The sequence below is a fragment of the Hyperoodon ampullatus genome, assembly GCF_949752795.1.
Source record: "Hyperoodon ampullatus genome assembly, chromosome: 18".
Taxonomy (NCBI): domain Eukaryota; kingdom Metazoa; phylum Chordata; class Mammalia; order Artiodactyla; family Ziphiidae; genus Hyperoodon; species Hyperoodon ampullatus.
The window spans coordinates 34,779,259-34,794,934 of NC_136931.1; the positions used below are offsets into that span (position 1 = coordinate 34,779,259).

At 38.2% G+C, this 15,676-nt stretch overlaps 1 protein-coding gene across 1 annotated transcript; it reads right to left on the reverse strand.

Annotated features, from left to right (window-relative positions):
* Positions 1-7,254: 7,254 nt before the first annotated feature.
* CNEP1R1 (CTD nuclear envelope phosphatase 1 regulatory subunit 1) lies at positions 7,255-14,546 on the reverse strand. The gene is made up of 5 exons (XM_079724189.1): positions 14,415-14,546; positions 13,250-13,321; positions 11,171-11,244; positions 7,498-7,607; positions 7,255-7,375 (listed from the first exon to the last, which is right to left on the reverse strand). The coding sequence occupies exons 1-5, from the start codon at positions 14,437-14,439 to the stop codon at positions 7,294-7,296; spliced, it is 363 nt and encodes a 120-aa protein (XP_079580315.1). The 5' UTR covers positions 14,440-14,546; the 3' UTR covers positions 7,255-7,293.
* Positions 14,547-15,676: the final 1,130 nt, after the last annotated feature.

Sequence of the window (15,676 nt, forward strand, 5' to 3'; positions counted from 1 at the left end):
AAGCCAAGATGAACACATTTAAGATAAACAGCAGCCTTGTTAAAAAGTTTTTTTGTCCTGTTTTTGAATTTTCAGCCTTATGTTAAATGAAATTTAAAAGATTGCTCGTGAAATAATTTAAACCTTTCAAAATCTTCTAATAAACAGGTAAAAGGCACCTCCAGTTCTTTAAAATATTTACAGCAATCCCAATAGTTTAATTTTAAGGGCTGTTATAGTACATGTGGCTAATATGCATACACAGTATGTCATTAACACTCTCTGAACAATGAGAATTGTAGACTCTAGTTTGTGGCACTGCTCCCAAGTTATCCCTGTGATGGTGTGGCTGATCAATCACACCTACACAATACTAGTGTAACAGCATGTCTACCACAGCATAAAATCCCATTATCTAAAACAATGACTATCAAAGTCCCCAGACAATACATAATTTATAACTAAACTTGTCTATTCAGAAGCCTTTGGAGTGTTCTTAAAATCATTAAAAATATATAAAGTATATTTAGCATTAAATGAAAATGATGAACTGGAAAATATCACAATAGTGGCTGAAGTGCACTATCTAGTTTTAACAAAAACTGTTTCTCAAAACACCTATAATTTCTTATAACATAATGGAGATGAATTTTCCTTAGTCTAAGCTCAATCCGATGTTTTTCCTGCAGTATGATTACGAGAGGAGTGTAAGAGTGAAAGGCGCAGCTATACGTAATAGCTGGTTTTAAAGAGCTGTGGAGATGGCAAGCAGATGTTCCTGAAACACTGGTGCAGGAGAACAAAGTCCACATAAGGTTTCCTTTTTAACACTGGCATTGATTTGCTATTTACAGTAGTTTACAAAAATACATTATAAAAACTGGATGAGATTCTGTTTCTAAGTTTAACTTAGTAACATACATACATACTTCGTCTGCAAAAATCTTTGCAGGATCTGAAGTACTAAAGTGACACTAATACTGACACACAAATAATCAAAAGTACCAAAGCACTGATTATGCGAGTCATCACCATGAAGATAATTTGGGTAAATATTGCACATTTCTTGTCAGTTGTTGCTATGACGTTCACATATCCAACTGTAAAAGCAATCCTTTATGGCTTTTTGCTGTATCACTTTTTGAAGAAAGGTTGTTTTAAGTCCCATAACAATGAGTGCAGATTGTCATTGAACATGAGGCCTAGGTTTCAAAATTAGTTTTCCTGTCTGTAAAAATGAAGAAAAAAAAAAGTTTAAAAATATACAGTTCTATTAAGACCACCACCACTTATCTAGAAACCTTAAAGGGCATTCGAACACCCCCCTATATTTAGTCAAGATTAAGCAATTAATAATTATGTTTTCAAAGTGTTCTTTGTGTGGAACTTTCTTCTAAAATCTTTAGTACTTTAAAACACACACATAAAATCTTTATTTGATGAATTCCCTATCCACCGGCTACCAGAAAATCAGCCAACCAACCCAGTGAATAAAAAAAAATCCCAACTTATATAGACTAATTTATGCCCCTTACCATAAAACATAAATAAAACTATGTATTTGAACAAAAATTTTTCCCTTTTTCTAACATTAAAACTTTAACTTCCTCAAGTTAAAATGTAAACCAATGGTTGGAGCAATAGATACTCATACACTGCTGGCATTCAGTGTACGTGGATACAACTCTTCTATAGAGCCGTCATATTTATCAAAAAAAAAAGCATATACCATATAATCCAAACAATTCCACTTCTAGGAATTTATCTGAAGGAAACTAGATGCAAGGGTAAAGATGTACACTTAAGTGCTATTAATTCAGTATTTACCGAGTGCCCATTAATGTGCCAGACGTTGTGAGATGCTACGGACCCAGTAATGAACTAGAAAAGTTCCTTGTCCTTATGGAGCTTAAGCTCTAGTGAAAAATGCACAACATATGTAACATGCAAAGTGTGGACATAGGGGATTAAATTATGATGCGTCCATAAAGTGGGACAGTATGTCATTAAACAAAATGGAAGATCTTGAGATCATGCAGATAAAAAAAACAGGCCTGAGACCTTTCACACGGTTAACCTGCAGTATATGGTGGCTCTTAAATCCTAATGTTGGGTCAAAGAAGCAGGTTTGAAAAATTCGTAACATCTTTCTATTTTTTTAATGGTTCTTTATAAACTTGATTATAACATCTTTCTTTTATAAAAGTAAATGAGAATACACAATAAAATATAAAACATGGTGATTATCTTTGGTTGGTAAAATTCTAGGTGGTTTTCAGAAACACACTTTATTGTCCTCAGGTCAAGTGTTGTCAGGATTCTGGCTCCCTCAATTCTCACTTTCACTTTATTTTTGGTAACTCCTTGGTATCTTGGTAGAACTTTGATACTAATTTTTCTACTGTTTTACTGAGGTGTAATTCATGCACAATAAAATGCTCAAATCTTGTGTACAGTTTTATGAGTTTTGACAAATGTATATACCCATGTCGCCACCACCCAGATCAAGCTACAGAACATCACCACCACTCAGAAAGTTCCTCCATGCTCCTTTCCAAGGTCAATGGTACCCCCCACTCCCTACATAACTGCTTACCACAGATTAATCTGCCTCTCTCTGATCTTTAAGTAAATGGAATCACACAGTGTGTTCTTTTTCATCTACTTCACTCAACGTGTTTCTGAAATTCATCAACATTACTATGTTTCAGCAGCTTGTACCTTTTTATATTGCTATTACAATATAGAATGTATAGTATTCCACTGTATAAAAATATCGTGGTTTTAATCCACTTTAAATCTATTTTAAATTACATAAGACATTAATGTAATCTCATTATAAAAAGTTCAACCAAGATGAGCTTAAAGTCATCCTTTCCATTCACCTCAAATACTAGCCCTCTTACAGAAGAAACCAGTTTTAGCATGAATTCTTCGATTGTTTTCTATGGACTTACATTCCCATATATGAATAAAAATTTGGTGCTTCTATCATGCTGATTGAGGGTAAAATACATCACTTGGGATTTGCTTTTAAATAACCTGATGACAGGGAAGGTTGGCAGGGGTACACATGAATTAAGAATGGCCATGAGGTGATACCTCATTGCAGTTTTGATTTGCATTTCTCTAGTAATTAGTGATGTTGAGCATCTTTTCATGTGTCTCTTGGCCTTCTGTGTGTCTTCCTTGGTGAAATGTCTATTTAGATCTTCTGCCATTTTTTAACTGGATTGTTTTTTTGTTTGTTTTTTTGATACTGAGCTGTTTGTATATTTTGGAGATTAATCCTTTGTCTGTTGTTTCATTTGCAAATATTTTCTCCCATTCTGAGGGTTGTCTTTTTGTCTTGTTTATGGTTTCCTTTGTTGTGCAAAAGCTTTTAAGTTTAAGTAAGTCCTGCTTGTTTATTTTTGTTTTTATTTCCGTTACTCTAGGAGGTGGGTCAAAAAAGATCTTGCTGTGGTTTATGTCAAAGAGTGTTTTTCCTATGCTTTCCTCTAGTTTTATAGTGTCTGGTCTTACATTTAAGTCTTTAATCCATTTGAAGTTTATTTTTCTGTATGGTTTTAGGGAGTGTTCTAATTTCATTCTTTTACATGTAGCTCTCCAGTTTTCCCAGCACCACTTATTGAAGAGGCTGTCTTTTCTCCACTGTATGTTCTTGCCTCCTTTGTCGTGCGTGGGTTTATCTCTGGGCATTCTATCCAGAATGGCCATTATCAAAAAATCTAGAAACAATAAAAGCTGGGAAGGGTGTGGTGAAAAGGGAACCCTCCTGCACTGTTGGTAGGAATGTAAATTGATACAACCACTATGGAAAACAGTATCGTGGTTCCTTAAAAAACTAAAAATAGGGGCTTCCCTGGTGGTGCAGTGGTTGAGAGTCCGCCTGCCGATGCAGGGGACACGGGTTCGTGCCCCAGTCTGGGAAGATCCCACATGCCGCAGAGTGGCTGGGCCCGTGAGCCATGGCCGCTGGGCCTGCACGTCCGGAGCCTGTGCTCCGCAACGGGAGAGGCCACAGCAGTGAGAGGCCTGCGTACCGCAAAAAAAAAAAAAAAAAAAAAAAAACTAAAAATAGAACTACCATATGACCCAGCAATCCCACTACTGGGCATATACCCTGAGAAAACCATGATTCAAAAAGAGACACATACCACAATGTTCACTGCAGCACTATTTACAATAGCCAGGGCATGGAACCAACCTAAATGTCCATCGATAAATGAATGGATAAAGAAGATGTGGCACATATATACAATGGAATATTACTCAGCCATAAAAAGAAACGAATTGATTTATTTGTAGTGAGATGGATGGACCCAGAGTCTGTCATACAGAGTGAAATCAGTCAGAAACAGAAAAACAAATATCATAAGCTAACGCATATATATGGAATCTAAAAAAAGAAAAAACTGTACTGATGAACCTAGTTGCAGGGCAGGAATAAATGCATTTATGTGGAACCTAGAAAAATGGTACAGATGAACCGGTCTGCAGGGCAGAAACTGAGACACAGATGTAGCGAACAAACCTATGGACACCAAGGGGGGAAAGCAGCAGCAGGAGGGGGTGGTGGTATGATGAATCGGGAGATTGGGACTGACGTGTATACACTGATGTGTATAAAATGGATGACTAATAAGAACCAGCTGTATAAAAAGATAAATAAAATTCAAAAAAACAAACAAAAAAACAAGGCTTTTAATACGTTTCAGGGAAGAGGAAAGCACCAAAATAGGAAATATTCAAATCTAACTATTTGAAATGGTAATTATTTCACCTTCTAATTATGAAAATAAAGCATCATTTAAAAAAAATTAACTTAGGAAAAAAAAAAAAAAGGCAGGGCAGGAATAAAGAGGTAGACATAGAGGGGGGCTTCCCTGGTGGCACAGTGGTTAAGAATCCACCTGCCAACGCAGGGGACACTGGTTTGAGCCCTGGTCTGGGAAGATCCCACATGCCACAGAGCAACTAAGCCTGCACACCACAACTACTGAGCCTGCACTCTAGAGGCCACAAGCCACAACTACTGAGCCCATGCGCCACAACTACTGAAGCCTGCATGCCTAGAGCCTGTGCTCTGCAACGAGAAGCCACCACAATGAGAAGCCCACGCACTGCAAGGAAGAGGAGGCCCCACTCACTGCACCTAGAGAAAGCCCACGTGCAGCAACAAAAAACCCAACGCAGCCAAAATAAATAAAATTAAAAAAAAAGAGAGATAGACATAGAAAATGGACTTGAGGACAATGAGTGGGAGGGCGAAGCTGAAGCAAAGTGAGAGTAGTGTCGACATATATACACTACCAAATGTAGAATAGTTGGCTGGTGGGAAGCAGCAGCATAGCACAGGGAATCAGCTCGGGGCTTTGCGATGACCTAGAGACGTGGGACAGGGAGGATGGGAGGGAGGCTCAAGAGGGAGGGGATATGGGGGCATGTATATGCATACGGCTGATTGACTTTGTCATACAACAGCAACTAACACAGTATTGTGAAGCAATTATACTCCAATAAAGATTTAAAAAAATAATAAAAAGAATGGCCATGAGTTGATTTATTGTTGACACTGGCCGATGATACATGTGAAGTTCATTTAGCTCTTCTCTTTGCTTTTTTATGTTTGGAAATTTACATAATTAAAACTTAAAAAAAAAAAGGTACCAAACTGACCATATTGTTTGATAATTTACTTTTTGCTCCTAACATTATGTCGAGATACTTCCATGTCCGTACTTATAGATTTACTTCTGATTTCCTATGATGTGGCTTTACCACACCCTATTTTACCACTGTTGAGAAGCAAAATTTCTGTTGAGAAACAAAAATTATTTCCATTTTTTTCACTACTGCTAAGGATACTACAATGAACAATCTTGGACTCGCCTCCTTGCATACATGTGTGATGGTCCCCCCAACCAGGGTAGTTGGGGAAAAGTAGAATAGTTAGGTCATGAGACATGCACATATTACACTTTATAAGAATGATGAAAACTGCCCTTCAGAATGGCTGCATCAATGTATGTTCCCAACAAGCAGCGCATGGCTGCATCATTTCACCACAATACTGGAGTTATTTAATCTTCACTAATCTGACAGGTAATACAAATGAACTCAGTTTTACTTTGCATTTCCCTGATTACAAAATGAGGCTCTCCAGTCTTTACATGTTTATTGGCCATTTGTATTTCCATTTCTGTGATATGATTTACCTTTTCCATTTTAAAAATGTACTATTTGTCTTTTTATTATTGATTTTTAATAGGTCTTCAAACATTCTGGATACTATCTATTAGGTACCTTACAAATGATTTCTTCTAATTACTGCTTAACTTATTGTCTTCTGCTGTACAAAATCTTCAAATGTTGGTGCAATTAAATGTATCCAACTTCTTCCATTATGGCATTTGTTTCGTGACTTAAGAAGTTTTCCTATCCCAAGGTTATAAACATATTCTTCTGTATTTTCTTCTAATGCTTTTATGGTGGGATGTATATGTCTTTTTAAATCTATTTAAGACTTTACCTGGAATTTAGTTTTTTTAATTGATGTGAGGTAGAGATCTAAATTCATCTTTTTCCAAATGAAGAGCCAACTGTCTCAATACTATAAATAGCCTATTTCTTCCCTTCTGACTTGAAAGACTACCCTTATCTTCTACTAATTTTTAAAAAATCAAAGTGTTTAATCTTTATTCTCTTCCATTGATCCAGTTGTCTTCCTGCCCTAATACTTTTCTTGGTTTTTTATTCTAATTTCCTATACTGGGTAGGTATTACTTAATAGTTTTTTAAGTTGAAGGTAAAAATGCTTTTATAAATAAATCAAAATTATGAGATATTCTTATATTGATACGTGATCAACTTTTAAAAATACGGTACATTCATATGCCCACAGTCCATCAATTAATCTATGACTCTATATAAAATCCTACATATGGAACAGTGTGAGATACATAACAGTAGTTTACAAAACCAACTCCCACTGAGCCATTTTTGGCCAATAATGACCACTGTATTTCTTTGAATCTAAGATAGCTTCAATTAGAAGATGGATCATGACTTTATGTCATTAAGAAAGATTAAACTCTCAACTCTACCAATTTAATTGTAAGACACCATTGATTATTGGATACATGTCAATCTTCAGAGATGTTACAATGTAAAAAAAAAAAGTGTAAAAAAAAAAGTGTCTTAGAATCAATGCTACAACGAGTATCCCCCCTATTAATTCCATGGAGACAATTTATTGTTAATAAAATGTTTGTTTTACTTAAGCCAAAACACTTCAGTCCTTTCACGTGTCTACAGTTTTCTAATGAAAATACTTACATCATCACAAGACATATTGTACTCTGCTAATACAGTTCGACATCGAGCAGCTATACTGAATAAATGTGGTCAAAGGAAAATTTGTATTTGAAGAGTAAGCTTTTAAGAACACCTAGAGATTGAGAAGGTGGTTTAATTTAGTTCAGAGAATAAAACTCAATTCATGGTAAAGGATACATTGACGGTGCAACTACTCTCTTGTGTATTCCAGCAAAGAACAAGCCTATTAGAGTGATACAGCTAATGGTGAAAAATGGATGGTTCCATAATGATGTGAAGAAGGACACCTGTAAAAGAGTTGGAAATATAAAAATGTTAAAAATCTTAGAACAATATTGATTCCTACCTCCCCACTTGTGCATGAATGTATATAACATTTAATTATCTAAAATATGAGAATTTGGAAAGTTCCCTGGTGGCCTAGTGGTTAGGATTCTGGGCTCTCACTCCTGTGGCCTGGTTTCAATCCCTCGTCAGGGAACTGAGATCCCGCAAGCCGCGTGGCATGGCACCCCCCCCAAAAAAACAAAACAAAACAGATAAAGTATGAGAATCTGGAGACTTCCAAAAATCCTAGTTCTCCATATTGCTATACTATGAAAATTAAAATAATGTATGTTTTATATCCTCAGTGTAGCAAGACAATGTAGCAATATTCCCTCCATTCATTCCAAATGCTTCAACCATTAAAAATTTACTCCTATAGTAAAAAAACACCCTACCAAAAATATTTACTGAACCCTTCCTAGTGAGAAGTACTTTAAAAAGCAGAAGACTACAAGTTCCACGAGAAAACGGACACTATCGTGGGCATCATTATTCTCCCAACACCTGAAACAGCACTTGGCAAATATAGGTGCTCAACAAATATTGTTGAATGAATGAAGATGAGGCCTCTGATTCTCAATGAAAACACAAGTCAGACGTGATCTGGTTATCTTCCCTGTTCAAAACCAGAGGTGAGCAAACTCTGCTGTTCATAACCTGGTCTCAGTCTAATCATCTCCTGCCACACTTGCACACTTATGCTACCATTTTCCTTTTCTCCTCTTCACCTGGCTAGCTCCTACATATCCTTGTAAGAGTCAGTTCCAGCTTCACCCTTTCTCTTTGAAAGAGGCAAAACATGAGTTTGGTTTTGAAGCTACTAGATTTAGATGGCCACAGAACATCCCAGCAGGGGAAAATGATTAGTAGCTATCCATAAAAAACTGGAGTTCAAGAGAAACAAAGGGCTAATTTAAGATCTGAGAATAATCAGTTGACGGTAGAAAACCGAAGCATACAGAATTCTCAGAGTAGGCAGAGGGACAAGGGTACAGGATCCGGGATGGAACAGGAGTCGGCACTGAAGCCAGAACACTGGGGACTCGGACTGCGGACTGAGAAGACAAGTATTTAGAGCCTAGAAAAAGAAATGGAATGCACTAGAAACTAAATGGGAGCAACAGAACCAAGCTAAGGGCATCTGCGCTCCACTCTCGTAAGATATGTGTACCTGTTTCAAGACAGAGAACTAAACTTATGAAGAGTGCTGGCCTAGCATGGTACTGGTTAAATAAATTTGTCAAATGAAGAGATGACAGGTTGAAAACATCAGGAAGGAAGAAGCTCCCAGAAGGACGAGATCCTGAAGAAAGTTTAATATTCCAGAGTAATGCCTTCTTAAACCTTTGAGGACAGTTTAATTCCCACAGGAAGTATGTGCCTATCTTTTATGTGCCCTGTATAAGATCAGCACATACAGTGTTTCAATTTTAATTAGACCAGTCAGTATCAGCCTTCCTTCCTCCATGGCAACAATCAACTGCATCCAGGTAACAGTTTCCTCCTTTAGTTCAGGCACTTGTGTACTTTCCAGTTTGCCATATTCCTTTTCTCCTTGTGTTCTTCCAGCTAGCCACTGGCTTTTGAGTTTGCAAGTCCTCTTACAGACAATTGCTATTCAAAACTCTTGTCAGGTTTGAGGTTATTAACTAGTGAAATGTAAAGAGCCAACCCTTAAGCTAATAGTTATATTCTCACCTAATTTAGAAAATTATATTAACTACAGGGTTTTGGGCCTATTTCAAATTACATTTAATTCTGTGTTTTATTAAGATCTCAACTAGCTGAAATCAGCTTATATTGTTCACAGTTAGAAGTCAGATTCAGGCTTCCCTGGTGGCACAGTGGTTGAGAATCTGCCTGCTAATGCAGGGGACACGGGTTCGAGCCCTGGTCTGGGAGGATCCCACATGCCGCGGAGCAACTAGGCCCGTGAGCCACAACTACTGAGCCTGCGCGTCTGGAGCCTGTGCTCCGCAACAAGAGAGGCCGCGATAGTGAGGCCCACACACCGCGATGAAGAGTGGCCCCCGCTTGCCGCAACTAGAGAAAGCCCCCGCATAGAAACTAAGACCCAACACAGCAAAAATTAATTAATTAATTAACTCCTACCCCCAACATCTAAAAAAAAAAAAAAAAAAAAGTCAGATTCATTTCCCAAGATAGACCTTTTTTAATCTTCTTGCCAGCCTCCTTCACTCTTCCCCTAAAGATGAGTACCAAGCGCAGCCTTAAGATCAAATTTTTATAAATGAACATACACGAGAGTTTCCTATCCATCATAAAAACCCCTCTATTAACATGAGATCCCATCACCAACCTCCCCTGCTTCCTATTCTTTTATTTCTCCACCTCAGTGGGTAGAGTCAGGGAGACTACATGGTAAATAACCCCCTGGCTGTCTGAACTGCCATTTAGACTGCTGACAAAAGCCTTATTATTAGGTTTTTCTTCTGCATAACCCAAAAGGTTGTAAATAAAGCTACTGGAAGTAGTATACCTGATTACAGTTTAAAAGGGGAAAGTAGGGTTAACTTTGTGAAAACTACAACATCATTATTACCTAAATACACCTGAACTGGGGGGAAAAAACTTCACTGAAAAATTGAAGACGATTACTTCTCTAATAAAAAAGCCCAAGTTTGAAATTAAGAGACAAATTGGTAAAAAGAGATAGAAATTTGAGAAACATGCTACCAGCTTTCATCAAAGGATGCTTCAAGAAATAACATTATGAAATCTGTTACTGCATTTGGTACAGGAATATTCTTAGTGCCCAGTGGGAGATCTCTCAGTGTTTCTTATATTAAACTTCAGGCAGGATTTTTTTTTTTTTTAAAGATAAATGCTGAGAAAGAAAACCTTTGCTAGCTTAAAGAACTTACACATGTGTTCTCACAGATAATGAAAACCATGGAACTAGCTGTGACTTTAGAGACTAATTTAAAACTCAACCCTGGCAATTCTGCTGGCCCACAGGGCCTATGATATCAGTAACCTGGTTTCCTTCCTGGTTTTGACCTCGTACTGTTTTTACTGGTCTTGACTGTTTATTACATTTACATTTGCTATTTTATCATAATGTTTCCTGCAAAGTTGTCTCGAATGCTTTATGAGATAAGGAAAGGAATTAACAAAGATAACTCATAGAAGAAAATGTTGTTTTATAATTTTTAAAAGCTGGCACTGATGACACTAAATGAACAAAACAGAACAAGGACAATGTTTACACTGAAGTATGTAAAAATGAGATATGTAAAAACTGTACAAAAGTTCAGAAATGAATGAGAAGTAATATAAGTGAGGTAGTATTTCTAAGGCCTTTTTCTCTGCAAAGATACTTAACCCACAGCAGCCAGCCAAAGTTTTTCTCAAGCAAATTAAGATAAAGCATATTTTTAATACAATGATTAATATCACTACTAGTACTAATAGGTAGCATTTGATTAATACTTTACAAAGAACAAAGCACTGCTATATCCACTGTCTCAATCTGTTAAAGATTTTAAATCAAAGCTTCTACCTTTTGCGTCTCGGGATCTATTAACCAGTTCCAGGCACCAGTAGCTGTACAGACAGATACCACTATAAGAAGCACTGATGAAAGATAAACATGAAATTAGTAAGGAAATAAGCTATTAATATGATACTACCACCAGTTCTTAATAAATGACAGCCAAAGGATGCAGCACTTCATTAAATGGAAAATGTACTCCACTCAGGACTTAGGAGACTTGCCGTATGACCTTGGGGAATTCTCTGAAACAATGTGAACCTTAGTAACTGAGGAGAATACTGTCCCCCTTATTACTTTAGTCAGAATTTCTGAAGATTAATGAAATTAAAAGCAGTAAGAACCAAGATGGTAAAACTTTAATGTAAGGTTTTCTTATGTAACTTTTAATGTCTTTACACTGATGTTACAGATCTAATAAATTCAAAACAAACCCCCCCCCCCAAACCACCCCCAAAACCTCATTTTTTAAATGTAAACAAACCAAACAAAGACTCTTTCATGAATGCACTGAGAATTTGGACTAGACTTTTGCCTTGCAGACAACTACTTGTTGTTGAATTAAACAAAGGTCAATGTCAGGAAGTGTGGAGCACACCAATCGGTATCAGATTTTCTTTAAGGGACTTAAGGAAGGTTGGGGTAGAAATTATTGACAGTAGAAGTTTGAAAAAGTTTCTTTCTCCCCACTAAGCTAGTATTATTTTTAAAATTCTACATAGATCATAAGTAAAACTTAAGAATACATGGTATTACTAAAAAATAATAAAGGGGCACCAAGACCTAGTTAATATTCTGGAGACCAATCAGTTACTATCTTTCAGTTGGAATGAATACATTTTTAAAATGTAGAGATCAAGCTTCAAAGTGCAACATAAATATACTAAAACTTTATCTAGAATTCGTGGTGATATACTTTTAGAAGAAGCAAATCGTAGAAAAAAATCTTATTTTAGGTATTTAATAATACGCAAATTTCAAACTTATGTTCTCAGCTCAGAACAGATTAAACTCAGTTTCTTATAATTCTACATTTCCAATAAGAAACATGCTAAAGTATACAGATTTTTTTTTTTTAAATGAAGCAAAAGCAAAATCAAACCCACCAGAAGGGACCTCATACACATACTTTGGTACACTAAACAAGCTGATGGCATTTGTATGTAAGCACTTAGACCGTGAATCAGAGAAAAAGCATGTTCATTACACTTTATAAGATAGAAAAGCATCATATACATTTTAAAAGATTCTCAAGTAACAGTGAAACAAGGTTTTGGGGGTAATTCCTAGGTAAACTGGAGAACCTGAGAAAAATCATTACTTGTGAATTCTAACCAATCAGAATTCCTGTAGCATATGACTAAAACTTTGCAAATAGATTTAATAAAAATTACACAAAAAGTCTCGACATAGGAGAAGACCCTTAACTTAAACAGGGCTCTTCAGTTTGGTCCCACAAAGTGAATTATACTTCAAAATAAAGTATGTCCTCAACATGTGCTGCTGTACTTCCTTCTTGGCAGAAATCAAATTTCAGCAAGGAACAGCCAAGAAATTAAGACTGTCCCAACATAAATTAGCAAAGTATTTTGCTTACTGAGGTCATCACTTGTATATTCGTCTGCATTTCCTATATATTTCCATGGGGCAGTAACCACAATTCTTTCAAATCATATTTCACAGCACTCGTTGAATATCATTTTCCTTAACAAACTTTATTTCAATAGTTTGTAGGCAAAATTGTAAAACTGCTAAACAGACTACTGAAATTTTTATTACGTGTGCTGGTTATCACATTTGTAATATTTGTTTAAAAGTATATGCATTTTAATATAAAAATTCAACCACACAAAATAGACTATTCTCTTAGGGCTGTCAGTTTCTTTTCTTAAAATTTCTCTATAATGCCATTATTTACAATGTTAAATAAACGTAAAACTGTCCAAATAAAAGGGAATCTTATGGTTTAATAAAGATTTGCAAGCATTTGTAAAACAAAAGTTTTACAGAGAAGCAAATCATTGCTAGGCAGGAATAAAAGCATCAATTTTAAGTTTATTTTCTCTTAAAAAACATCCAGGCACTTACTTCTCCAACGTCCAGTGGCAGGTTGCAAACAATGAATATATTCAGTAAGTCTCCTCTCAAAAGCCTTGAGATCTAGGTAAAAAGATTTCAATTTTCTAATTAGCTACTGTTACTAGTTTGAATCTATTAAGATGAATTTTAGGTACTCTGCTTCAGGTCTTACACACCAACTTACATGTATCACTGCACTGTTTACTTCTTTACTATGACAGCTTTAAGCACTTGACAAATACATTAGGTTTCTTTAATTCCAATTTCACATATAAGGAAACTGGCCGATTCACTTTTAGAAGCGTCATAAAATGGTATGTGGAAAATCAACAGCAGCCTCAGCCGGTGCCAAAAGCTAGAAATTCGGGGGTTGCAAATAAAGGATCAAAATCAGGTCGAGTTTTAATTCCGTTGCAACCAAGAACTCCCTATTAGACAGAACAACGTTATTACCTAACACCGAAGTCTTCGAAGTCCATTTGAACGCAATTACCCGATTCCGACTTCCAGCCCTTGTATTTAATTAATGCCTACGCTTTCAGTCTGGACTTCTGATACCGCTAACAGGTGGGTATGCAAAGACGCTCCCCTTTCCTCCCTCCCAAGAGGTTACAGTTGATCTTGGTGGCACTTCTGGAGCGCCGACGCCGGGTTCCACAACACAGGGGCATCCAAGGTACTCCCTCTGAATGAGCAAGGTGCGGTATCACTTTCAGTTGCGTTTTTTGAACTTTAGAAAAGGAGACCAAGAGGCACTCCCTTACCCCAGCAGTTACCAGAAACCACGGCAGAAATCAGGGATACAATTCGTGCAGTTATCAGAAAAAAATAAAGTGAGTTAGCATACTACAAGGCACGAAATAAAAATGTTTGCTAATGAGAAATATAAGCAGCCCGGACGAGAAGCTACCTGCTCTAAGCTTGGGGAATGGAGGAACTGACGCAACGCTCCCCTACAAGCGCCGGCTGAGGCCACGCGCGCCGGAAGCAGCGACCGGCCGGATACGGCCGCCCCTTGGCCCCTGGACCAGCCCCCGCGCCCCCAGCTCCGGGCCCCGTCAGCCCATCCCTCGCGGCCTCCTCCCTCCGGACCAGGTTTCCACGATTCAGGCCCCTCCGAAGCCCCGCCAGCTTCCGGGAGAAGCCCGGAACCGGCCCAAGCGGCCCACCCTACCTTCCGCCTGCTCCAGCGAGTTCATGTCGGGCGGCAGCTCCGTTCACCGGCGCTGCCCCGTCCTCATCGCAGCTCCGCTGCCCCCTCCCGGCCCGCAGCTCCAACTCCCACCTCAAACCGCTCCTCTGCGCCCCTCCTTTTCGCACCGCCCCTTGCCTAGATCCACTACGTTCATTGGACGCTTCTTCCGGACCCCATAACTAAGACGGCTTTCTATTGGCTAGTTCCTGCACGGGCTCGGCACCTGGAGTTGGACGGTCTGCCAGAGGGGCCAAGAGCTGACGGCTGCCGAGTAGGCGTAACACTGGCGCCGCCTGCTGCCCTGGGGAGGAACTGCAGCCTGTCCGCGCAAGTCCGTTTATTTCGTATATTCCTCGTTTCCTGCTTGGTTCTTTCATCACTCGAATACTTACTGTGCATCCGCTACCTTCCGGGGAGTGTTCTGGTCACTAACGAGGGATGCAGTAATCAATGAGCTAGCTCTCCATCTAGGATTCAGAGGGAAATAAGGTATGTACAGAACCAACTAGAAACCAAATAATGGAATTTCTTACTTTATAGTACCTCTTTCCTAGATACCTAACACCTTAAGTACGTATTTCTCCCTTGATTTTTTCTCATGTCACCCAAATTCCATAAATCGTAAAACAAGCAAGGTATTCCGGAAATTTTTTAAAATCTGTAAGGCACTGACTACATTTATACTTGATTAAAATGCTTTCTTGCTCATTTCCTTGTGGTCATTCATTCATTCAAGAACTATTTATTGGGCCTCCCTGGTGGCGCAGTGGTTGAGAGTCCGCCTGCCGATGCAGGGGATACGGGTTCGTGCCCCGGTCTGGGAGGATCCCATATGCCGCGGAGCGGCTGGGCCCGTGAGCCATGGCTGCTGAGCCTGCGCGTCCGGAGCCTGTGCTCCGCAGCGGGAGAGGCCACAACAGTGAGAGGCCCGCATACCACAAAAAAAAAAAAAAAAAAAAAAAAAAAAAAAAAAAAAAAAAAAAGAACTATTTATTGCGTGACATGTTAGGCACTGTATTTATCAGGGATGCAGTTGAGCAAGATGGACAAGATTCCTGTCCTCAAAGTGGAAGGGTTACAGCAGGCAATAAACATGCAAATAAATAATTTCAGATAAGCTTGGTTCTCTGAAGGAAGTAACAGGGTAATAGGATATGGTAAAATAAAGGAGGGGTAACAGGAACTAGTGCTGGGGAAGAGCTGCATGGAGCAGGGCATTTGAGTTGAGAAATCCAAGAAGC